General features: G+C 32.8%; 1 protein-coding gene and 3 non-coding genes across 9 annotated transcripts in view; all 4 read left to right on the top strand.

Moving 5' to 3' along the window:
* Positions 1–26,688, top strand: part of LOC132757054 (chromodomain-helicase-DNA-binding protein 8-like) — a 54,917-nt gene that overhangs the window by 14,159 nt on the left and 14,070 nt on the right. For 4 of the 6 annotated variants that reach the window (XM_060748237.1, XM_060748236.1, XM_060748232.1 and 1 more), the window contains 25 exons: positions 274–382; positions 1,041–1,181; positions 5,104–5,178; positions 7,306–7,358; positions 8,240–8,348; positions 9,249–9,476; positions 10,083–10,210; positions 10,754–10,942; positions 11,653–11,884; positions 12,597–12,758; positions 13,288–13,368; positions 16,117–16,273; positions 16,685–16,889; positions 17,315–17,510; positions 17,978–18,139; positions 18,826–19,005; positions 19,274–19,381; positions 19,934–20,060; positions 20,447–20,582; positions 20,837–20,924; positions 21,317–21,419; positions 23,123–23,288; positions 23,960–24,049; positions 25,317–25,535; positions 26,345–26,594. In XM_060748237.1, the coding sequence (XP_060604220.1) occupies positions 274–382; positions 1,041–1,181; positions 5,104–5,178; positions 7,306–7,358; positions 8,240–8,348; positions 9,249–9,476; positions 10,083–10,210; positions 10,754–10,942; positions 11,653–11,884; positions 12,597–12,758; positions 13,288–13,368; positions 16,117–16,273; positions 16,685–16,889; positions 17,315–17,510; positions 17,978–18,139; positions 18,826–19,005; positions 19,274–19,381; positions 19,934–20,060; positions 20,447–20,582; positions 20,837–20,924; positions 21,317–21,419; positions 23,123–23,288; positions 23,960–24,049; positions 25,317–25,535; positions 26,345–26,594 (3,694 nt within the window). The remainder of the gene's footprint in view (positions 1–273; positions 383–1,040; positions 1,182–5,103; positions 5,179–7,305; positions 7,359–8,239; positions 8,349–9,248; positions 9,477–10,082; positions 10,211–10,753; positions 10,943–11,652; positions 11,885–12,596; positions 12,759–13,287; positions 13,369–16,116; positions 16,274–16,684; positions 16,890–17,314; positions 17,511–17,977; positions 18,140–18,825; positions 19,006–19,273; positions 19,382–19,933; positions 20,061–20,446; positions 20,583–20,836; positions 20,925–21,316; positions 21,420–23,122; positions 23,289–23,959; positions 24,050–25,316; positions 25,536–26,344; positions 26,595–26,688) is intronic. The other 2 variants (XM_060748235.1, XM_060748234.1) reach the window with 2 other exon arrangements.
* On the top strand, positions 25,634–25,738 carry LOC132757068 (small nucleolar RNA U6-53/MBII-28). Its single transcript, XR_009629400.1, has one exon. It is a non-coding gene; the product is annotated as a small nucleolar RNA U6-53/MBII-28 (small nucleolar RNA).
* On the top strand, positions 25,843–25,947 carry LOC132757070 (small nucleolar RNA U6-53/MBII-28). Its single transcript, XR_009629402.1, has one exon. It is a non-coding gene; the product is annotated as a small nucleolar RNA U6-53/MBII-28 (small nucleolar RNA).
* LOC132757072 (small nucleolar RNA U6-53/MBII-28) lies at positions 26,083–26,186 on the top strand. The gene has a single exon (XR_009629404.1). It is a non-coding gene; the product is annotated as a small nucleolar RNA U6-53/MBII-28 (small nucleolar RNA).

Genomic DNA, 26,688 nt, shown 5'->3' with positions numbered 1-26,688 from the left:
TTAAGTGGTTTTTATGTGTTAAACACAGTTCTATTTTATAAAAATGTTGATAAATAAATACACAGCGGTATTTCTTTTTATACCTAAAATTAACAATGAACAAAAATTTTACTCCCTAAAATTCAAGTGCACTCGCAACAAATGGTTTTCTTTGTGCAAATACATTAAAAAATATGCTGACAGTACATCAACTGTATAAAGCTGTAGTGAAGTTTTAATAGTCAGATCTGATTAGAAATGCTCAAATTTAACTGGAAAACTTTCCCTTTCCAGGCCACCAGCAACATTCTTGAAGAACAAGAAACGAAAGCGACGAGGTTCTTCTGATGGTTCAGATGTTGAAATTAAAGTTACCCCACCTCCTTCACCAGAAAATGATGAGGTAAAAAATTAAAATTATTATAAATTGTTTGATACTTAACTATTTTGTAAAATGAAGCTTATTCAGCCAAATAAGAAGCCCATCAGATTTGTTTAGTAAGTTTATGGACTTAAGAGTCAAAGGACATTCTTGCATTGAAGATTTGGTTAACCAGAAAATGGCTTATAAATAGTTACTCTACATATTTTGCAAATGATATATATGTGGATCCTTACATAAAAATGGGTTTGACTAACAGTCTGGAGTCTATGCATCTCTTATCTCAAGCAGGTGAGTTGGTTTTGACCCCTGGTGTTGCTTTGAAGTTTGTAATACCTGAGGTTACCCAAAATTATCGTCCCTGTTTTGGCGCCATATGACCTATAATGTGTTTGTGCGCCATAAAATCCCCCCTAACCAAACAAATATGCTTTTACTGCATAGACTGCACTGTTGTTACAGTGTATGACTGTAATGGTAGTTCATTGACACTAAACTGGACAAAAACAAACGGAAATATATTGCTTAAAAGAAGGGAGTGTAGAAGTGAATAGTTTATCACAAAGCATAATTTTATCTTAACTATCCACTGAATTATTTATGGGTTTCATTTTGAGAACAAATATTTGATCCTATAACAGTATCTTTTATGACATTTAAATTTTTGATTCATGAATAGTTTAAGAGAAGATCTGGTCGAAACGTCAAACGAAAAAAGTACATGGATGATGTGGATCTGAATCTCTCGGACGAGGACACGCTAGAGGCTCAAACCCTGGAGAACACGGAAGGAGCCGTGGTAAAACCGGTACTGTTTGTGGTATGCATGGTTGTTTTATACTAACCGGTAATAAAAACTTGTTTCCAGGCAGCATTTGGCATTATCAAAACTTGCCATTGCTAGAAATTTTAAATGTTCAGTAGAACAGGGAAAAATTTATATTTCAATATGTGTTTACAAATTTACTCGAACTACCATAATTTTGTTTGTCAGTAAAAGTAAATGGTTCTCACTGAAAATGTAAATGAAATTAACTGATATTGATTTATGTTTGTGTTTTATTAGTAATAAATAATTACAAGGGAAACAAGTTTTTGTTTTATAGATATTTGTCAGAAAGTCTCCATAGATTATTTATTGTAGTGATGATGAGATATTCTGTTAGTAATTAATTTTGTTACTTTATCTATCTGGTTTAAACTGGTTTTGATATTATTGAAAATTTACTGTACTGTATAGGATTTGAATTGTATTATGTTTGAAATTCTTTTCTTTCTACTTTTTTTGCTTAAAAGAATTTAAATATTAATTTAGAATTGTACTGAAAAGAAAATACATTTTGTATTTGATAAGTTAAAAGATTTTGTAATAATAAAAACATGGCTTTTTTTGTTTTTATTGGGTTTTTTTTTAATGCCCACTCAGTGATAAAGATAATTAAATAAAAAAATGCCTTTTTTTCATCGACATAAACATAATTTCCTATTTTTTAAATACATAGTATTTGGTGATTAAGATATTTAAATGAAGGTTTTTTCCTTCTTTTGGAAACATAACTTACTTCTTTTTTGTCTCTAATTTATAGTTAACTATATATTAATTATTAACAATGGTTTATATTTTCCTTTTGTAAGCAAGGTATCTGATAATTATTACCTGTTCATCAATCAGTCATTCATCATTACACTGCATGTATACCTGTACACCTTTCCCCCTCATTTACATATTAACATAATGCTTTAACTCACTGTTTCCTGGCTGTTCTAACTTATAGTATACCTGTAGTATAATACCTGTAGAGTTATGTATATTTAGATATAGTTATTAATTCTTAGCTAGAAGTTTTGTTTATATGTTATATAAATAATTATTTAACAACATGGTTTCTATAAATTTGAATGTGTTTTTTACTGACAATATAAAAGGACTCCTAGGAGTTTTTTTTTGACATGACGGGGCTGGAATATTTATGTCTAAACCTATTACTTATGTGCAAATTTCAGAACAATTGCCCATTTTATTGTTACAGAATAATCATTTTATGTGTGCAAAATGACCTACAAATGAAAAGCATTTTAGCAGTTTTTAAATCAAATGGGCTAAGAATGGCATTAAATATTGATTTTCAATTTAATTTGGAGTATATTTCTCTATTATCTTTTTCATATTTGTCCAATTAAGTACCCCAGAATGATGATCTTTGTAAGATTTTTCATTTTCATATTAAATGTCTTAAAGCTTTTTGACTTCTTAAGGCTTTTTGACTTCAGAAGAGCACCTAAATTATCGTCTTATTTGACTCTAAATTGTGAAAAGTCTCATAGAAAAGTTATGATTTTAGAATGTACCATTTGCAATACATTGTATGATACCCAGAAAGGGAGAATGAAATGGAAGACTGTGTGAAACAGTGTTGTGCTTTCCCTCTTTAATTTCATTCATATAAAAATACTAGGGCTGGGAACGAATAAGGAATTCGATGTTCGAATATTCGTTTTCCATATTCGAATATATTCGAATATTCGTTTTTACAACATTTGTTCCAATATTTCTCTTTGACGTATACGTATCCGAAATTGATTGCGTCGAATACTATACTACTTTAAAATGCTTGGAATAATCGGCGATTAAAAAGACCTTTATTGCTATGTCGAAGTTTTTTTAATTTATATATTGTAAATCGAGATATATGTTTACTTTTGAAATAAATTCATAATTTGATTGCCTTTTGTTCAGTAAACCCGACCGCTGTCTTATTAACGGGAGGTAACTCACGTGACTTGACTGACAGTAATATGAATCATCGTAGCCATTTATCCCCAAAGACACATAATGATATTGAAACTTAACTTGTATTAAATATTTTTTATTTATAATTTTAGATAAAGTTTAAAATATTCTTAAGATAAGTTTAGCTATAATGAGGTAAATATCACACGGAGTCTAATGTCTACGGAATAAATATATTCTGACAGAATTTAGACACTTCATATGCTTTCGTGTTCGCGCCGAATAATGCGTGCCAATTTATTCTTATTCACAACATTTAAGACAATTATTGATTAATCGGAAAGATTTTAACACAGAAAACAATAAATTAGATAATTAAAATCGGAAAAATTTACATTATAGGCTGTTCAAAAGGTAAATTGCAAACTGTGAAACGGGTGCCCTTTTGATCAACTATACCCCAAAGTTTTCACAGTTAATTGGCGATAATTGTTGACACGCGTCATACAAACATTTGAACACCTGGTGAAGGAAAGGGCAAGGTTTAATTTACGATCTGAATTGAAATTTGAAAGTAATGACAATAAATGAAACATTTCTCCTTTTTTTTCGAATATTCGTATTCGTTTTTCAATGTTCAAATATTCGGTAGTGTTTCGAATATTCGAATGTTCGAATATAATTCCCGGCCCTAAAAAATACAGCATGCTTGATATAATATACTTAGTAAAACTACTGCTTGCCATTTAATGTTTGATTTATAAGCAACCATGATCTAGTTATAACTGTATGAATGTTTTAAAGGCAACATCTAAAATCTGCTAACTTTTCAGCATAATTCTTAATATACGGTTTTAAAGGATTCAGCATGAAAGCATAATTGATGTTACTTTTGTAGGAGGATCTTATCTAATATTACTTAACAGCTTTGCTTAAGTTACACCAGGGCTTTTATATTTGAGCCGCGCCATGACAAAACCAACATAATGGGTTTGCGACCAGCATGGATTCAGACCATCCTGTGCATCCGCGCAGTCTGATCAGGATCCATGCTGTTCGCTTACAAACCTTATAACAAGTAGAGAAACTGATAGCAAACAGCATCGATCCTGATCAGACTGCGCGGATGCAAAAAATTAGCTACCAACAGTATAGAGCCTGGTCAGACAGCACAGAAGTGCCTGCTGGCTGGGCTCTATACTGGTGGCAAAGGCTTATATTTTTTTGGGGTTCCACAACAGGTTAAGTCTAGTTGGGGGTTAAAAAGTCTGAGCTTCCTTTCATGGAAGTTTTGGAGTCATTTACTCCTTGATTTTGGCTTGTTTCTTCCAAAATGCATTGCTTTTCCTTCTTTACCTATATAATTTGTCTTCCAGTTTCAGACATTTTGCAGTCTCTGACTTCCAAATTTTAGAGCTTAATTGAAGCCCTTACTGCTGTGTTGCTTATATTTCAATGCATGTCATATTCTGTATTTTGTAAATGTTTCTTTTTTGTTCTGATAAATAGTAATTAGTAGCATGTAAGAATATTGTGAATTATATATTGTTTGAATGATTATCTGCTCTAGTTTCACGAGGGTTTCTATGGTAATGTAATTACGGCTTTTATATCCCATTCTTTATATAGAAATCCAACCTGACTAGATGATTAAGAGAATAAATGTATCGTCATTTATGAAAAAAAGATTTATTACATAATTTTTTATGACAATGGTTAAAAATATTAAAAAAAATCAAGTTTATTATTTTCTTTGAAGATTCCAACTTGTTTGAATTTAGAATTTTATTTTAGAATGTTTGCATGTAAGATATAGAATGAATTATGGCCTTTGCTTTTCACCTATGCTTTATCAAAGCTTAGCATTGCCATCTTCATATCATAATCATTTATCATCATTGATCTCGTATTTTATTTTACTATTAAAATGATCTTGCGAGAAAAATTTCTGTTGAAAAAAGGCTGAAAAATGGGATCGTCATTATAAATTTATGTATTTAATAATTTGCAGGAAAACCCGGCTGAAGAAGATGCAGTGATTGTTGATAAAATCCTCGGCTCTAGAATAAGGAAACCAGATCCAGATGTAAGTTTTAGAAAATTTTTTATTTGAACCTTTTTATTCCGATGATGACTGGATAAGTTTGAAATTCTGTTTGAAAATTACGTCTTGCTAAACCAAAAGCCCTATTTTTTTACCAGTAATTATCTGATTACGCATGTCTTTGAAAATTTTATCTTTCTCATGTTACGTTCTTATGCCTTGTAATTAATTAGTCCCCTACCGGTTTACCGGAGGGGACTTTAGGTTTACCCTCCGTCTGTCTGTCCGTCTGTCCGTCCGTCAGTCAGTCCGTCCGTCTGTCCGTCCGTCAGTCCGTCCGTCCACAAAACTGGATCCCGCGATAACGCAAAAAGTACTGAAAATATTTTAATGAAACTTGATATATGGATAGATGGCAGTATGGAGATTATGCACGTCTTTTTCTTTTCTTCCTATGTTGAAAATTCTGGTTGCTATGGCAACAAATAGACTGAAAATATGGCAAATTTTACACATAACCTGGATCCCGCGATAACGCAAAAAGTACTGAAAATATTTTTATGAAACTTGATATATGGATAGATGGCAGTATGGAGATTATGCACATCCTTTTCTTTTCTTCCTATTATGAAAATTCTGGTTGCTATGGCAACAAATAGACTGAAAATATGGCAAATTTTACACATAACCTGGATCCAGTGATAACACAAAAAGTACTGAAAATATGTTTATGAAACTTGACATATGGGTAGATGGCAGTATGGAAATTATGCACATCCTTTTCTTATCTTCCTATGTTGAAAATTCTGGTTGCTATGGCAACAAAAAGACTGAATTTCAAGATTTCTGATTCTAGTTTTTAAGTTTTTTCACTATAAGTTCTTTATTTCTTAAGGTATTTTCTTCAAACTTTAAATATAAGTTGCTTGTCATCAACCACATCATATGTGACAAGGTTTACAACTCTAGCACAAAATTTATCAGAATTACCTCCCTTGAACTTAAAATTTTCATGAAAAAAACATTGTTTTTTTTAATAACTTCTTTTTTTGAATGTATCTACTTCAAACTTTATATAAATGTTTCTTATTATCACTCAACATTTGTGAGTGTTCAATACTCTAGCAAGACTATTTCCAGAATTATGCCCCTTTTGGACTTAGACTTTTTTTTTGAGAAATTGGTAATTTTTACTCCAACTTCTTCAATCATGATAGGATTTTAAAAATGTTATATTTTGATAACAGGGATGTTTAAAAAATAACTTTAGAGTGTCCTTCAGTCTGTCTGTCTGTACATAAAAACTGTTTCCTGTGATTACTTTTAAATAACTTTTTTAACAAATTTACTTAAAATAGGAACATAAGTGAATGGCCAATGGCCCTTCAGAATGTTGCTTGGGCTCATACCGGTAGGGGACTTATGGATTGCTTGCAATACTATGATAATTGCTTGTTTTATATGTCTTTTGTTATAAGAACATGAAACGTATGTTCACCAGTTCACTCAAGTTTGGAATTTTGCAGTATTTTGCATTTTTTTTTGCAATTTATGTTTTGAATGGAAGAGCATTTTGCCTATATTTTAATTCTTGTATTTAAGAATTTAGTTTGAAATATTTTTCTGCAGTAAGTTTAAAGGTAGTGTGTCAAAAATTATTCATTCTGTCATTATTAGGTAATAATGTCGAAAGAAACTTGTAAAGAAAGCTGGTTAGGACTTGCACATGTATAGAATCAGTGATTATTTTTGCATGGAATAGAGGCCCAATATAGGCTTTTATTGCAATTGACAGATCTGGTGTAAATTCTTAAGTTTTCTTGATAGTTCCTCAAAAGCTTCCCTCAACCAGCTCAACTTTAGTGAGTCCGTCTTATAATCGAATCTTATAGAATTCACATGAAAATTTACAAATTTCTTCCAATTGATAAATTGATGAATTTTCAACTGTTTTTGCATGGCAGAAGCAATGCTGGTTTAAGGTCTATCAGCAAAAATGTAACTCGTCTTATACGAGGGTGTACATAAAAATCCCCTGTGAGAGGACTGAAGTTGGGGGTGCGTCTTATAAGCCAGTGCGTCTTATAAGCAGGCATAGATACTAGGTAATCTCTGATACAAACAGGTAGTTGTGTTAGAAAGATATATACAAGATATTTGTGATTTCAGGAGGAGACGGACATGGAAGAATGTGAAGAATTCTTTGTCAAGTATAAGAACTTGTAAGTCAATTTTTGTACTATTGTGTTTGACAACTAAAAAAAAAAGGGAAAACAAGGGTAAAGAAATATAGATTTTGGAGGTTTTAAAATCCATCCAAATTTCACCATTTCTCATGTTTGTATTGTAAATTATCACAAAGGACAACAAATTTATTGATAAATCTAATTGCTACTATTGTATAGATGAAAACATAGCATTTGTCTGAAAAATGAGCACTTTACGCTGTGATAGCGGTATTTCCTTACAGTTGACCGTTAGACTGTCTGTCATCTATTGCATATATAGCATTTCCTTGTCTGGATTATTTCTATATTAATCTATATGTTTGTATATTATTGAATATATAATTGGAAATATTGATAAATAATCTAGTTGTTCATAAACTTCATTGATTTCCTCTGGTACTTTTTGTTTTGCGCAAAAGGCCTTTTGTACTATTGGTAGGCATATGCCAGGTATAGGGATGTGTATTGTCATAGATATATTGTATTGTTTTACACAGTTTAACTGGGAGAATTTTATAATGTTTAAAGAATGGTTTTACAGAATGTTAGATGCTTAATACCTGAAGAAAGTAGGGATAAATGTGAAATAATTTGTCATAAAAGTAGCAAAATGTAAACAAAGTGGTATTTTGACAGCCATACAGAAAACTGATTCACTTGAGCTGTATGTGTTTCCAAAAAGCAACACATAAAAAAGATAGTATGGATAATTGGCCAATGAGTAACTATAAAAGTACATCAAAATTAAAAAAGCTTTTGAGAAATAAAAGTAAAAGCATTTGTGGGGCATAATGGGCCTTTAATATAAGCATTAAAGAAATATTAATTAATGTTGAATTATCTAGGAATATTCACAATTTGCGGATATATTTCAGTTCATATCTACATTGTGAGTGGAGGACAGAAGCTGAGATACGAGACAAAAGAATACAGGGCAAAATAAAACGTTACAAGATGAAGCAGCTTTCCTCCAATGATGTATTTGTAAGTGTACTTATCGAAGCAAAAGTGTTGAGCCTTTGCCACCAGTATAGAGCCAGGCCAGCCTGCACATCCGTGCAGTCTGACCAGGCTCTATACTGTTGGCTGACTTACTTAAAATTTCAATCTTGATATCTAAATGGATAAAAGACAGTTCATAAAATTGTAGCTTGACAAGTCAATTTAGGAAATTCAGCAGGTTAAGGGTTAATTCTTATATAAATGATGGTGATATTAATTCACCTTTAGATGCCACTAGATTAGAGCCTGGCAAGTACATCCATGCAATCGGGCTTTATACTTTTGGCCTACAGTAGCTTAAATTTTTCACCTTGATATTTCTTAAGTTAAAATGAAAATGTAAAGTTATAAAAATGGAACTTGGACAAATTTATTTGGTAATGGGTTTACTGTTGTATAGTTAGTGGTGCTATAGATGCCACTTCTAAAGAGTCGAGCCAGGCTGTGCATTTCATGCAGTCGGTTTACCTTGTCAGTTCTAATATTTTGGAACTGAAGTTTGTTGATCAATTAGTTAACTATTTAGAATTCATAGTAGGGCAAAATCGTTATTTAAATTGAATAGGGTGAGTGTTAAAGTTAAGAAAAAAGAGAGCACAATTTCTACTAGAGGAGAGGCTACAAATGAACATTGATTTATCTTTGCTTATAGAAAGGTATTGAAATAAAGTATATATAGCCTATTTTACACTGACATTTAATCTGATACAATACAATATGGAAAGTTTGGCATTTAAATTGTAATCTGAGATTAATTGTGGTAACTTAATCTATGAAATTCCTCTTGTATAATGTGGAGTAGACTTTCATTATCATTATATATTTTAATACAAATGAACTATATAAAGCCATATTATTTTAACCATTTGTCATCTTTTGAAGAACATGGAGGATGAACTCTTCAATCCTGATTATGTGGAGGTAGATAGAGTGCTGGAGGAGTCGCACACCATAGACCCTAACACCCAAGAGGCGGTAACTCATTATCTTGTCAAATGGAGATCTCTGCCATATGAAGACAGTACATGGGAACTGCAACAAGATGTGGATCCTGAGAAGGTGAAACAGTTTAAGATATACAGAGAATTGCCACCAGAAGATGAAAGAGGGGTAAGAATTTGTGTATATCATTCGTATTGGCCAAAAAAACTTTCCCTTAAAATTTTTTCTTCATATTTCTAATGGTTGATTAAAAAAAAGAGCACAGTTTTGTTCTAAAGAAAATTTTAAAAAAAGGCAATATTCTTGTTAGGTTTAAGTGCATATTTTCAGTTTTACATTAATTTTTTTTCTTAGTGAAATAACATGCAATCTTTTGTTGCATAAGTGAATTGAATTTTTACAGTGTATCAGCCCTGTTACCTAGTGATGTGTGGCGGTGGTGGTAGGGAGTGTATATGTTAGCAAATAATTATATATAACAAAGTAACTGTCATGATCAATTGTTACCAGAATGGATATTGATTTCGATCAAGTAGGATTCATAACATAGAAATCAAGTAAATACCCAAGATTTAGTTTAAAGTAACAAAAATTTGCAGTGGCCTTCATTGCAGAGTGGATATAGTTGCTGACCTGGAAACTCTTGTTACTTGTACTTAACCAATGGGTTTAAATTTTGCTAGGAACTCTTTCATGTGAGCAAACAATTCAACATAATTTGCCATTTTTATACCATGATTATTTATGTTGTTCTTTTATATAATCAAATTTCAGTATGTTGACAGACCTAAGTCTTCTGAATGGAAAGCACTGAAGGAAACACACACCTACAAGAATGGTAATACTCTGAGAGAATATCAATTAGAGGGTGTTAATTGGCTTACCTTTAATTGGCACAAAAAGTAAGTTATTACTATCTATTAATATTTCTCTTTATCTTAAGGAAGTATTGGAATAATTTGAAATTGACAAAAGAATTTAAAAAAGTGTCTTGAATGAAGTTTTAATAGAGTGTAGAATTTTAGTTGTCTGTTTCAAAGAAAAAGCAAAGCTTTTATGATTGCTGCAGAGTAATTGACGTTCTTGTTGTTGTTGACGTGCAAAAACTTTAATGTATCCAATTTTTCAAAAGTTTTGTAGCTATCAACACGAAACTTAAATACTTGCTTATCATGACAATTTGAAGTTGTTAGACAAGGGGCATAATTCTGAAAGTAATATTTTTGGAGTTATGCCCCTTTTCAGAATTTTAACAGATTAGGGTTAACACCACATGCTGTGCTCTTGTTATATTTTTTTACTTGATATCTGGCATTTACTACAGAATAGTGTTTCAAATTATTTGTGTTTCAAATAAGTATCTAATTTAGGCGTACTTAAAACTGTATTTCCCTGATTAGTAGTATGCATGTAATGTACTTAATATCATGTCAATTTACTTCCAGGCAAAACTGTATATTAGCAGATGAAATGGGTCTTGGAAAAACCATTCAAAGTATTACTTTCCTTCAAGAGATCTTCTCGTATGGTATGAGAGGTCCATTCCTTGTTGTGGCCCCGTTGTCAACAATTGCTAATTGGCAGAGAGAGTTTGAGACTTGGACAGATATAAATGCTATTACATATCATGGAACGTAAGTTGTGAAAATAAGTAGTTTATCTGTATAGACCAGCCAATTCAGCAATGAGTTGTACCTATCAAACAAAACAAATAAGAGCTTTTTGTATTGCACATAAAACGTATCCCCCCATCTTTTTATGAACATGGATATCAAATGATTCTCATTGTTTAACAAGGAGAAGCTCTAATATGAAATCCGAACTCAATTTTAAGTGCAAACAGTTAAAACAATGTAATAATCATAATGATCCTGTCTTTTCTGCTTCAGCTGTCTGATATATAAAATGTAGAATTTACTGTGAATGTGTATATTTAAATACAGAGACTTTGACAGAATGGAGTAGATCTTTCTTATACTATGTTGTACTAATGATCAATTATTCTTCATGAATAAATTCTTTTGAGTGATGATTTAGAAAAAGAGTGCCAGAAGTGTTTTGTTAATAAAAGTTCTAATATAAATCAATAGAAGTAAAAAACTTGAGGCTGCAATATTTGGGTTACTTATAACTTAGTAACATAATCCGGTCCCCTATGTTTGAACCACAGATTAGGCCCGATAATAAGCAGTGTACATAAAAAGAACACAATTGCCTTAGAATTGCCAAGAGAACCTCACATTCTTAAATTTTAGAGGGTCAATTTTTCAATTGCCTATTCCATCTGGAAATTTGATGATTAAGTTATGTTCTAAACACTGATGTTAATAATAACACATTACAGGTCACCGAGTCGGTACATGTTACAAGAGTATGAGATGTACTATCGGGACGAGGAAGGCGGAAAGATTACCGATTGTTACAAATTTCACGCCCTTATCACGACATATGAAATCATCTTGACTGATCTGGAGTTGTTACGATCCATTGACTGGAGGTGTATTATTATAGATGAAGCTCATCGTCTGAAGAACAAAAACTGCAGTCTGATTAAGGGTCTTAGAATCTTTGATTTTGTAAGTACATTTAATACTGATCATAGATTTGTATACCATATTATCTATTCATCTCTATTGAGAAGTTTTTCAACATTGTGTTCCATTTTGAAAGGTAAAATGGGTCACTTGTTGGTGGTTCTACACAGGTGCCCTTTCGTGCCTGAAATAAGGCACAAAAGGGGCTCCTCCCAGTAAACCTGTAAAGCTTCTATATGACCTGTGCTGTGTTGGTGTGACGTACAAAACCCAACCTTCCTGTAGAAAACTTTTAAGTTAAACTGCTGTAATTTATTTCAGGAACATAAGGTGCTGTTTTATTTGATTTGCACTTGTAATTAGTATTAATTGTTGGTGAATGATTTGAATAAATTATGACCTCTACGTGGATTAAAGTCTTTGTAGGTTTTGAATTTATTACAACACAACTTTGTCTAAATTTGGGGTGTCTGTGGCTGAGTGGTGAAGGTTCTTGACTTTAAGCCACTTGCCCCTCACCACTGTGGGACTTTTTCTTTCTTGTGAGAAACCTATCCAACTAGCTTATGGAATGTTGGTGGTTCTAAACGGGTGCCTGTTCATAACTGAGATAATGCACGGAACGGCACCCGAGTTCTTCCTCCACAAGTAAAACTGGAAAGTCGCTATATGACTTATACTGTGTTGGTGCGATGTAAAAAATGCAACCTTTCTGTAGAAAAATTTTAAGTGAAATTGCTGTGATTTATTACAGGAACATAAGGTGCTGTTATCTGGTACTCCACTGCAGAACAATGTTGAGGAGTTGTTCAGTTTGTTAAACTTTCTTGAACCTAGTCAATTCTCATCATCAGATGCATTTCTTGCCGAATTTGGAAAACTTGAGACTGAAGAGCAAGTGGATAAACTGAAAGCTGTAAGTAGGAAGTCTGTATTCTTATGAATAAAAATAAAAAAGAAAAAGTCATAAACCCTTTTTCAGCATATATGTTTTAAATTGAAATACTGAGGATATTGTTAAAAAGTTGGGGTCAATCAACAGGAAATAAGGCCTGCACAGATTGTAAATATTGGTCCCATCACTATATGGGTAAAAGCACATGCATATAAGATATCTGGTGAATGCTAGCACATTTCAAAGATGATTTTCAATATTCTGTTTATCTCATGTATTTACATTGCTTGAAGTAAAGTCTTAAATTCTTATTTGCATAAGAAATTCCATTTATATATATAAAAGAATTCTTTAATATACATAATGCCATGATTTCTTAAATTCTATAATAAACTTTTTAAAATGCTTTTAAGAACACATGGACAATTTTTTTATCATGAAAATTTTGTGTACATGCACATTTACATTATAATCAATCCAACATGATCATTTAACATGTAACAGTCTTGATGACAAGTTTGCAAAGTTGATATTTATCTTCACCCATTAGATCCTCAAGCCAATGATGTTGAGACGTCTGAAGGAAGATGTGGAGAAAAATATTGCCAGGAAAGAGGAGACAATTATTGAGGTAAAAATTCTTTTCCTAAAATACATAAATTGGTCATCTTGATGTGATAAGCAATATAAACTGTACCTCATTATTTTGAAATTAAGCAGAAAGTTTTCTTCATTTGTTAAACAAAATATGCATGCACTCAAAATAATCATTTAGGGAAGCATAAAGGTTTGAATGGAGATTTTCTAGCCGTTTCAAAATGATGAAATAAGAGATCCAACTCTGACATTAAGTTGGAGATAATCTAAATAAATTTCTGATTTGAGAATTATGTACAGTCTTCCTCCACCATAAAAGCTGGAAAGTTGCCATATGACCTTTACAGCATTGGTACTACATAAAACACAACCAAAGATAGAAAGAACAACTCAAAATGATGAAATAAGAGATCCAACTCTGACAGCAAGTTGGAGATAACATTTGAAATTTCTGATTTGAGAATTATGTTGAATGTATTTTATTCTAATTCTAATTAATGAACATTTCAAAGATTCTGTTGATAGAACAAAGCATGTTGTTCTCACAAAATGATGAAATAAGAGATCCAACTCTGACATTAAATTGGAGATATAACACGTAAAATTTCTGATTTGAGAATTATGTCCTTGTATGTATTCTTATTAATGAATATTTCAAAGATTTTACTTAAGGTTTGAAGCATCCCGCTATAGACTTTGGATTCTGTCTTGTGAAAAAACTATCTGGCTAGCTTAAAGAAAGTCATTGGTTCTAAACGGGTGTCCTTTTGTGCCTGAAATAATGTTCAGAAGGGCACCTGAGGTCTTCTTCCACCATAAAAGATGGAATGTTACCATATGACCTTTATGGTATTGGTGCTAAAATAGAACACAACCAAAGATAGAAAGAACAAACATATTGTTCTCTCAAAATGATGAAATAAGAGATCCAACTCTGACATTAAGTTGGAGATAATCTAAATAATTTTCTGATTTGAGAATGGTCATTTGCTTATATAGTACTAAATTATTATTATCCGCCATTTATGATAAAATAGTGTATGTTAGCAGAAAATGATGAAATAAAGAGATCTAACTGTGTGCGAGAGGTGACTTCAGAAATTTCTGCTTTGAATATACAATGTACATGTACTTTGAATAGTTGAATAAAATATTTATTATTAAAATGTCTATGCAGTATGTGGGTAGTGCTAAATGATGCGATGTAATTATTCAATGGAATTAATGAAGCATTAATTTATGAATTATTCTCACAAAATGATGAAATAAGAGATCCAACTCTGATTGTATGTTGGAGATAACATTTAGAATTTCTGATTTGAGAATTGTGATGTTAAACTTATACACATAAAAATGAAGAAAATTATTCTAATAACTTTTATGAAACATATATAAATTGTTTTCTCACAAAATGATGAAATAAGAGATCCAACTCTGACAGTATCTTGGAGATAAAGTTCATATTTTCTGATTTGAGAATTAATTCTTTATATGAGAATAAAATAGTTTTAGATAACTCAAAATGATGAAATAAGAGATCCAACTCTGACAGTATCTTGGAGATATCATTATAAATTTCTGATTTGAGAAATAATGAATTATTTAACCATTTTTGGCCGGGTTGCACAGGTGCAAACCCGGGTTATAGTATGGTGAATGTCGGGCGGCGGGCGGGCGGGCAGGGAAAAAATTTTCGTAACAGTTTTCTCAGCAACTTCTTATCACAGCCTCTTGATATTTGGCATACAGCATTGACACATGGTCCCATACTGTGGGATTTGATTTCAGGTCTGTCGCTCATTCACTTCCTGTTTATCCACTTAGTGAAATTAGTTAGATTTTTCGACATTAATGGTCAATGGTAGGAAATTTTGGTAACAGTTTTCTCAGCAACTACTTATCACAGCCTCTTGATATTTGGCATACAGCATTGACACATGGTCCCATACTGTGGGATTTGATTTCAGGTCTGTCGCTCATTCACTTCCTGTTTATCCACTTAGTGAAATTAGTTAGATTTTTCGACATTAATGGTCAATGGTAGGAAATTTTGGTAACAGTTTTCTCAGCAACTACTTATCACAGCCTCTTGATATTTGGCATGCAGCATTGACACATGGTCCCATACTGTGGGATTCGATTTCAAGTCTGCGGCTCATCCACTTCCTGTTCACATTAATGGTCAATGGTAGGAAATTTTCGTAACATTTTTTTCAGAAACTACTAATCACAGCCTCTTGATATTTGGCATACAGCATTGACACATGGTCCCATACTGTGGGATTCGATTTTAGGTGTGTAGCTAATCCACTACCTGTTTACCTACTGAATTAAATTTTCTACATTAATGGGTCAATGGAAATTTTTTTTCGTAACATCACAGCCTCATGATATTTGGTGTACAAATGCAACCCGGCCTTTTCTGTCTTTGACCCATTTTTTTGTTTTGAGCAATATTTTATTTTCTTGATTTCAGATGAATTTAGTGTTTATCATTAAAAAATTATGTTTATGCATGGAAATATTGTAAATTTTTTCTGGTTTTACAGGGATTGCTTTGCTGTTTATTGTTATGAGACAAAAATCTGTTAAGAAATTAGCCATAGTCGTAGTTATTCTGAAAATAATACTATTTTGCAGAAATGTTCATAATGATGAGACAATGTGCAAAAAGGTGCAGGTTTGAACTTTCTTAAAAATAATATCAAGATGTATTGCTTCATTTGTAGAAATCATAGCTTTTGTAACTTTTATGTATGTGGTATGTCCTATATTATTACAGGTCGAGTTAACAAACATACAGAAGAAGTATTATCGTGCAATATTGGAGAAGAATTTCTCGTACCTATGTAAGGGAGCTAACTCTACAAATGTCCCTAGTCTTCTAAATACGATGATGGAATTAAGAAAATGTTGTAATCATCCGTACTTGCTCAATGGTAAGCTTATAGCATTTTTACATATCAAAACTTATCTGTAGTTTTGAATGAAGTAAAATACAGGTGTCCCTAGCTGAGTGGTTAAGGCCGTTGACTTCAAACTTCTTGCCTGTCACCGCTGTAGGTTCATATCCTGGCAGAGACTTTGGATTCTTTCATTTTATCCAGTTAGCTTACAGAATTTTGGTGGTTCTACTCAGATGCCTGTTTGTGCCTGAAATAATGCATCTTGGTCTTCCTCCTTCAGTAAAGTCGCCATCTGGCCTTCGTTGTTTTGATGTGACACAAATTCCGAAGAACAACAATGAAAATGAATTTTATCTGATAAATAATGTACTTTTATTTTGTTACATCATAGTGGAGATGAGTTATAAGTTTTGAATATTAATAAATTGGCTACATTTTTTACAGGTGCTGAGGAGAATATTTTATCTGAGCTACGAATGAAGGAGGGCAGAGAGCCGGAACATATCCAAGCCCTGGTGCATGCATCGGGAAAGTTTGTATTGCTGGACAAACTGTTGCCGAGACTGAAACAAGGCGGACATAGAGTTCTCATCTTCTCTCAGATGATCCGAGTGCTAGATATCATTGAAGACTACCTCATTAATAAAAAGTAAGGCTGAAGATATTAATGATATATTTTAACCTTTTGCTATAGGAGAGCAAGAATTTAATGTCATTTTTAAAAAAGATTTGGTAAAGACGGTAATAAATTATGTTATTTTGGAACCAGAAAAATGACAAACAAGGGCACCTTTGTACTTGTACCTTGCTATGATTGTCCTGTATTGCAAGACGACTGATAAAATACATCACTTCTTTGTGATGCATGAGTTTTGTTCTTTTTCAAATGCTATCTAATAATATCTTCAGCTTATGTTTTTGTTATGTTTGTCAAAAAAAAAAATGTTGATTGTATTGCATTGGAGTTTAGCTGTTGTGTAATATTTCAATGTTTAATGTATTGCATTGAAGTTTACCTATTGCTGAATATATTGTTCATTTGCTCATGAATGAAAGTTGTTTATTTGTCTGCAGGTACCTATATGAGAGATTAGATGGGCGTATCCGAGGAAATCTCCGTCAAGAGGCCATTGACAGGTACTCTAAGCCTGATTCAGACAGGTTCGTTTTCCTCATCTGTACTAAGGCAGGAGGACTGGGCATCAATTTGACCGCTGCCGATACTGTCATTATATACGACTCTGACTGGAATCCACAGAACGATTTACAGGTAAATATTGTATGATTAACTTTTCCTCGTACCATTTGTTGTTGGTTTTTTTTGCATGAGCCATTTTAAGCTTGAGAAGATACATTATACTTTAACTGTTTTACAGTTTTTGTTTGACTTTATAACATATTTTTCTCAGAATGATGAAATAAGAGATCCAACTCTGACAGCATTTTGGAGATACTCTTTTTATTTTCACTGACTGAGACCCATATATACTTTCTGATGGACTGTTTTATATATCAGAAAAATCATTTTGTTAATTCATACTTTTTAAATGGGAAACTTTGTTAAGTCTATTTCTACATTTATGCATTAAATGGGAAATTTACTTTGTTAAGTGTATCAATTTTTTTTTTCAAAGAAATATTAATGTTAATTTTTGATATGTAATACCCTGAATATTGAGTTATTTGAATGTATCTGTTTTTGTGAGTTGATGATATAATACAATGTTTTTGTAACAGGCTCAGGCCCGATGTCATCGTATAGGACAGAGTAAGATGGTACAGGTATATAGATTAATCACGCGTAACTCGTATGAGAGAGAGATGTTTAACAGAGCCAGTATGAAACTTGGTCTAGACAAAGCTGTCCTGCAGTCAATGGGTGGCGAGAAACTCAGCCCTGTAAGTTTTATTTAAAGTTTTCCTGATTTTGTTTTGATGCTTGTATTTTAATGACATTTTTGAAGTTAACACTGTATCTTGGTTGGTTGTGTTTGAATGTAAAAATTAATACACAAATAAATTAAATATGAAAATCAGTTCTTTTGTATGAATGTAAAGGGAAAAGAAAGATAATCTGGGCAAATAAGTGAAAGTTTATTGAGCGAACAAATGTTTTGGTTTTAATTTGGTCTATTTAAAATTATTATTTAACAAGTTGAATTAATGGACAAAAGTGATAGCTTTGAAGGATCAGATGATGAAATAAGAGATCCAACTCTGACTAAATATTAGGTTGGAGATAAACTTAACTATTTCTGATGTTTTAAGACTATAATGTGAACTTTTCATTGCTGTAAAATCTCAATGGGAGGGGGTTTTGTCAAACTGTTTGACTGATCATAAAATGATCATGTTGCTTATTCAGGCCCGGCAAAATCTGATTTTGACTAGCTTGTCCGTTTTAATCTGAAGCATTTCTAAATTTGTCTATGATATTTATATATTAAAGTCTAGAAAATTTTTACTTGTCTGCACAGGCTGTGGGACAACCTGAGCAATACCGACAATTAATTTTGTAGCCCCTATTATTGTATATAAAATAACTGGAGAAAATTTAAGTTAATCGTATTTTTTGGTTACTATAGCAACAAGCATTGACAAAGCGTGAGATTGAGGATTTGTTACGTAAAGGAGCCTATGGTGCTTTAATGGACGACGACAGCGCAGGTGACAAGTTCTGTGAGGAAGATATCGAGCAGATTTTGAAAGGCAGAACTCAAGTTATACAGATAGAAAGTGAAGGAAAAGGCTCTACTTTCTCAAAGGTAAACTGTTAATAACAAGCTTTTGAAATGATTAACTGAATATTGTTTTAAGGCCATTTTAACAAAAAGATATTATTTCATTTTGATATATACAGTCATGTTAAGGGGCAAAATAGTAAATCTTCCAGTGTTCCTTGAAGTCTATATAGGTTCATCCTTGATCCTATATACGTACATAAAATCATAGAACTTGAAGCATTTTGGAGATAATTTTTAGTAAATTTTTAGAGTTTATAGGGTAAATAACTGTTTTTTTGTTTTTTTTCAGGCAAGTTTCTCAGTGACATCGAATAGAGATGATATTGATATCAATGACCCTGAATTCTGGCAGAAATGGGCGAAGAAAGCTGATGTTGATACAGAAATGCTTGATACTGTAAGTGCTCAACATAATACTGTATGCCAAAAAAAGTTTTTATTTTATTTTAAAACAGATTTTGAAATAATTTGAGAATTTAAAAGAATGATTAAGTTAAAACAAGAATTTTAAGATGCAAGGTGAATTTGAATATAACCATGCTAACATGGGTTTTTTTTTTAAAAAACAGATGACATATCATTTGATTTAAAAACAATAATGAAAAATGAAAAAAAAAAGGGTCTGGCTAAGCTATATCACTTGCACAGTGATTAGTATGCTGCAAGTGTTATCAATTTAATTTTATGGATAGAACGCATTATTTCACTTAAAAAGATCACATAAAATAAAAAGCTATAAAAAAACTATAGTGCATAAACAAACATTTAAACAGTTATTTTGCAATGATGATAAGAGTTATGCTGATTTAACTTCTGTGTCTGTGTATTATATCTTCTCCCAGTTCTGGAAAATGTTAAAATTGTCAAGTAAGAAACACTGACGTTGGATATATTTTGCAAAAACATGCTGCAGGTGTATTAAGATTATATATATATTCTGGTTTTACAGCGAGAGTTAATTGTTGACGAGCCTCGTGTACGTAAGCGAACAGCTCGCTATGGTAACAATGACAGCTTAGCCAACATGTCAGATCTCGGCTCTGAAAGTGACTCAGATGAGGACGGTAGTAATAAAGGTAAATGTTTTCTGTTTTATATTTCTACATCTGTTCTACAAGATTTCAAAATTACGCAGGAAAATAAATAAAATTGAAAAACTACTTTTAAAAAAGTTTATGAATCGAAAATACATTGATACCTTGTAAAGATTTTGTTAATATCATTGGTGTGAAAGAAAGACTTCAAATATCTACTGATGGAAAGATCAAAATGGAAAGATCAAAAGTTCCAGGTTATATAACACTTTACTATAACTGTAGATGTTATGAGGATTTTATGCTTGATTAACTTGGTTGAATTAATGTAAAAATATAAGTTGAATTAAAAAATAAGATGGACTTATTAATAGAATTATCAGTCCCAATAAAACAGTTGTTATCTTTCAATTTGTATATTTACGTAGGTAAGAAAGGTCGACGAGGAAGAAGAGGGGATGATGATGAAGACTTTGAGAAGGAACGGCACCGTGCCAAACCTGCCGGTACCGGGTATGGTCGATCGGAACTGTTCAAAGTTGAGAAAGGATTGTTGCATTATGGGTAAGTCAAAATATGTCTGTTATTTCCTAACTGCATTTATTGGTATCTGACTTTGATGCTAGTCATTTGCTGCAAGTGTTACTGATTAAAATGATGGAATCTCAAGTAAAGTGCCAATGTTGCTTGTTTTCTTGATAAATCTACTATTGTTTAAATAAATTTGTTGCCCAATTTCACCCAAGTTATGATATGTTTTATATCTTTATCTTAATTATGAATTTCCAGTGTTTTAGTATGTTGTCATTTGTTTTCAGTTGGGGTAGATGGTCGGATATTTTGGCTCATTCAAGATTTAAGCGACCAATGGAGGAGAAGGATGTGGAGAATGTTGCCAAGGCGATTGTAAGTTTTTGACACTTGTCAGCCATCTTTTTACAAAAGTATTATTTGTTATAAAAACATAAATCATGTTCCAGTAATTTTGTTAAATTCACAAACTTCAAATTTTATGTTAATTTGAATAAACAAATACACCTCTATGTTTTATTAGAAAGTACAGATTTAGAATATCTAACGAGATACAATACTTTGTGATTGCTTTTAAAAGAAGTCTTGCTTGTGCATATTATATTGTAAGCATGACATTATGCAGGTATTTACTTAATACTATTACTTTTAATGAAATTGTCAAAGAAAAAACAAGCAGTTACGGTATATTATATTGTTTGTCACGTAGTAACCAATGTATGATTAAATTAGAATTGAGATAAATTACTGTAATTTGTATGTTTTAGTTGCTTTATGGACTACAGTATTACAAAGGAGATGAAAGAATCAAAGAATTCATATCTGATCTCATATCACAGGAAAAAGAGGGTGGACTTAAAAACCATTCAGGTTAGTTTCTTGTACATTGGTAAACATATATAAGTGTATAAACTTATTGTCAGTAGTGAAAAATCATCTGATATTTACCTCATGCAACAATCTACATTTCATTCAGGAAGTTTCATTTTTGCCTTGATTCTTCTGTTCATTGTTTGAAATTAGACAAAATTCTGCAACTAGGGAATAATGAGATTTTTAGTTGGACTATTTTTCTAAGAATAGGGAAAGCTATTGTACTCACAAAGTGTTGGCAGGACACTTTGGTTAAGTTTTTACATGTCAGTTTGTATCTCTAAAATTACTGAAGGGAATGGGTTGAAATTTCACACACTTGAGGGCATAATAGGTCACTGTCCAAGGCCGATAACTCTCATAGATTTTGACAGAATAATGGTCCTTTTTAAACTTAGACAATTCTACATTATCCAGGCTCTTGGCTTACTATCAAGTACTGAGAATAGTTAAACATTCTGTCATTAGCAAGCTGTGCTACCGACAGCTATTGTTTTTTGTACAGTTGTATTTTTACCAAATCCTTCACTTTTAGCTCGACTATTCGATAAGAATAAGTAGAGCTATTGCAGTCACCCGAGCGTCGGCGTCGGCGTAACCACTTATGTTAAAGTTTTTGTAATAGTTCAAATATTTTCAAAGTCCATTGACATATGGCTTTGAAACTTTGCACACTTGTTCACCATCATGACCCCAACCTGTAGACAGGAGGAGGTAACTCTATCAAGCATTTTGACAGAATTATGCCCCTTTTTCGACTTACAATTTACGTTAAAGTTTTTGTAATAGTTCAAATATTTTCAAAGTCCATTGACATATGGCTTTGAAACTTTGCACACTTGTTCACCATCATGACCCCAACCTGTAGACAGGAGGAGGTAACTCTATCAAGTATTTTGACAGAATTATGCCCCTTTTTCGACTTAGAATTTACGTTAAAGTTTTTGTAATAGTTCAAATATTTGCAAAGTCCATTGACATATGGCTTTGAAACTTTGCACACTTGTTCACCATCATGACCCCAACCTGTAGACAGGAGGAGGTAACTCTATCAAGCATTTTGACAGAATTATGCCCCTTTTTCGACTTAGAATTTACGTTAAAGTTTTTGTAATAGTTCAAATATTTTGAAAGTCCATTGACATATGGCTTTGAAACTTTGCACACTTGTTCAACATCATGACCCCAACCTGTAGACAGCAGGAGGTAACTCTATTAAGCATTTTGACAGAATTATGCCCCTTTTTCGACTTAGAATTTACGTTAAAGTTTTTGTAATAGTTCAAATATTTTTAAAGTCCATTGACATATGGCTTTGAAACTTTGCACACTTGTTCAACATCATGACCCCAACCTGTAAACAGGAGGAGGTAACTCTATCAAGCATTTTGACAGAATTATGCCCCTTTTTCGACTTACAATTTACGTTAAAGTTTTTGTAATAGTTCAAATATTTTCAAAGTCCACTGACATATGGCTTTGAAACTTTGCACACTTGTTCACCATCATGACCCCAACCTGTAAACAGGAGGAGGTAACTGTATCAGGCATTTTTTTACTATCAAGCACTAAGAATAGTCGAGCATGCTGTCCTACCGACAGCTCTTGTTGATGTCCTAGATGAATTTCTGCAAAGGCAAAACTATACAAGATTTTTGTTAACTATGTTTATTATAGACATTGATATGTTTATTTTAAAGGATTATCTGCCCCTGTACCACGAGGAAGGAAAGGAAAGAAAGCTCGGGATCAGGAGGTACATTTTGATGCTAATGAGGAGATAGAAAAGGCAGGGATCAAAATGGACAGAGATATTGTTTACAATAAAAATGCCTATAAAAGACATATACATAGACATTCCAATAAGTAAGTTTTATTTTGTTTTTGTATAAAGGTGTTTAGTTATGGAGAAGTTTGAACTTTGAACATCAGTGGAAGTTTTAGGCTTTATATAGAAATGTTGACTTTTAGAACACATGAAGGTTCTGATTGTTATTTTTAAAGACCATAGAATATGAAAAGATGTAAATTTTTTTGTAACAGTATGCATGTTTAAATGATATACAAATGTATTGCCTTAAGAGTGGCAGTGTGGCCCGAGTGGTTAACATGTTGGACTAGTTATCTAAGGATTACTGGCTCTGTGGGTTCAAACCCAACAAAGGACAAGTTGTTCTCTGAGCAAGAATCTTTACACTCATTCCATAGTACTGGTCGGTTCCAGGAATTGATTTTAAGTGTTTCAATAAGCTCATAGCATCCGACACATCAAACTAAAATAAATTGGTATAAATTAAGTACACTGCCTTTATCCCTTCTTGATTTAAATTCCTAAAAATTAGTTTATAAAAAGATTTTGCTTAGATTTATTACTTTCCTTTTGTAACATGATCCTTTGGGTTCTTAGAGTGAGGACAGTGACATGTATAACACCCAATGAATGTGATAAAATGTATAAACATGTATTAGATGTCCAAAGTTTTCTGTGGAATGTCTTTGTATTTGTTATAATGTATGAGTTTATTTTTGCTATTCAGGGTATTACTGAGGGTTCGAACTTTGTTTTACCTGAAGCATGAAGTATTGGGTGATGCTGTGGACCAGATTGATCAGGGAAAACATGTCAGGTATGTTGAATACATCATTATTTTACTGATAAGTTTGCTCCTTATTGTGTCGCCTCTACGGAGTAGTGGCGACATATAGGGATCACTTCTCCGTCGTCTGTCGTCTGTCTGTCTGTCCGTCCGTCCGTCACAAAACTTGTCCGGACTACTGCTCATAAACTACTGGTGCAATTTCATGCAAACTTTACAGGAATGATCAGTACCAAGTCTAGTTGTGCATATTGTCAGCATTTTCCAGTTCAATGATTTTTGTCAGAGTTATGGCCCTTTAATAATTTTTAATTTTAAAGTTTGTCCGGACTACTTCTCTTATACCACTAATGCAATTTCAATGAAACTTCACAGGATTGATCTGTAGCTCAAGTCCTTGCGCATATTGCACGGGTTTTCCGGTTGAATGATTTTTGGCCGAGTTATGGCCCTTTGACAAAAAGGTGTTTTTTTCTGTGTGTTGCCAGATACACAAAAGCTTGTCCGGACTACTCCTCATAAACTACTGGTGCAATTTCATCCAAACTTTACAGGAATGATCAGTACCAAGTCTAGTTGTGCATATTGTCAGCATTTTCCGGTTCAATGATTTTTGTCAGAGTTATGGCCCTTTAATAATTTTTAATTTTAAAGTTTGTCCGGACTACTTCTCTTATACCACTAATGCAATTTCAATGAAACTTTACAGGATTGATCTGTAGCTCAAGTCCTTGCGCATATTGCACGGGTTTTCCGGTTGAATGATTTTTGGCCGAGTTATGGCCCTTTGATAAAAAGGTGTTTTTTTCTTTGTGTTGCCAGATACGCAAAAGCTTGTCCGGACTACTCCTCATAAACTACTGGTGCAATTTTATCCAAACTTTACAGGAATGATCAGTACCAAGTCTAGTTGTGCACTGTCCGTCTGTCTGTCCGTCTGTCACAAAATTTGTCCCAACATGAAATTGGCCATCATGAGGCGACACATGTGATTACTGATCGCTCTTGTATTATTTATGCTTGATCTTTGCTTGAACACGAAATATGACCATTTCTTTTTTGCTAGCATATGATAGATTTATGACACTATTTTTGCGTATTCGACTGGTGTTTCTGTTCGTTTAACCCATGCCAGAAATTTTATCTAGGAGCTTGGCAATGGGCGGATAACTTTAAAACAGTATTCAGATCTGAACCGCAGCATATGACATATTAAGATGGGTTATGTGTTGTTTAAAACCAGGTCAGGGATAATTTTTGGCTATTTCTGATTAGAAAACTAATTGTTTTATTACAGGGATATATCATTATCGGCACCTATTGCCGACAGTGAACCGCCGGCATTCTGGTGGGACGAACTTTCTGACAAGTCTCTTCTTGTTGGAGTATACAAGCACGGGTATGAGAAGTATAACTTGATGAGACAGGATCCCATGCTGGTCTTCCTCGAGAGATGTGGACCCCCTGACAATGCTGCCCTTGCGGCAGAAATGAAAGATGATGACGATAATGATGTGTAAGTGTAATTTACAGATTGCTCTCATGTTATTGATAAGTTTTTATACATGTTTATTACTAAATTTTATGAAAATTTTCTGATATCGGAAATCGGCATTCCAGTGATGAGGTACCATGCTAATACTGAGAGTGTGTCGCTGGTAGACTTAATTGTCCCAGCCTCTCTTTGAGTACAAAATATTCTCATTATCCCTGAGGAATGTTGAAAATTTAAACTGTGAAATGAATTGGAGAGTTGGTTTATTTCATATCTCTATGTTAACAAGCCTATTAACGAGATGGCAGTATGTAAAGAATTGTTTTTATTCCAATGATGAGGTACCATGCTAATACTGAGAGTGTGTCGCTGGTAGACTTAATTGTCCCAGCCGCTCTTTGAGTACAGAACGTTCTCATTATCCCTGAGGAATGTTGAAAACATAAATATAAAACAGTATAATTAATAGACCTTATTACTTGCATTTAGTTAAAAGATTTCATTTCTCCGCTTCTTAGAGCTAGTTAGTGAATTAACAAGATGGCAGTATGTAAAGAAATTGTTTATATTCCAATGATGAGGTACCATGCTAATACTGAGAGTGTGTAGCTGGTAGACTTAATTGTCCCAGCCGCTTTATGAGTACAAAATGTTCTCATATCCCTGAGGAATATAAAGAAAGATAGCAATATAGCTGACAAAGCAATAATGAAAAAAAATATTTTCATATAGATTTCTAGAAATGTTTTGTTTAGATTACATATATGATGTTATATGAACTGAATGAGCATGTTAATTGGTGTTGATTGATATTATATTTTGGTTGACAGTGATGACATGGATGAGTCGAGTATATTGAAAGATGATGAGGACGATGAATCTCTATTGTGCGCTTCTGACGCAGCTTCCACGCCGAAACGTATGACACCTGCGACGGTGGCTAAAGACGGTCAGGAGACAGAAGATGGAAAATTACCTTTCCCAACTGTATCCGAGATGAACACTCGTTTGAGACGTATAATTACCTCATATCAGAGAGACTTCAAGAAACAACAGCTGAAGAAAGAGCAACAAGCTAAGGTATGTATACAGATGAAATTGTATATGAAATTTTTACTGGCTAATGTTGTGTTATGTTGCCCACCTTTGAATTGAGAATTGTCTGTTGTTAAAT

The sequence above is a fragment of the Ruditapes philippinarum genome, unplaced genomic scaffold, assembly GCF_026571515.1.
Source record: "Ruditapes philippinarum isolate M1 unplaced genomic scaffold, ASM2657151v2 ctg109_1_1_1_1, whole genome shotgun sequence".
Taxonomy (NCBI): domain Eukaryota; kingdom Metazoa; phylum Mollusca; class Bivalvia; order Venerida; family Veneridae; genus Ruditapes; species Ruditapes philippinarum.
Note: the sequence above shows the minus strand (reverse complement) of the source record. Positions and strands in the feature narration are given on the sequence as shown.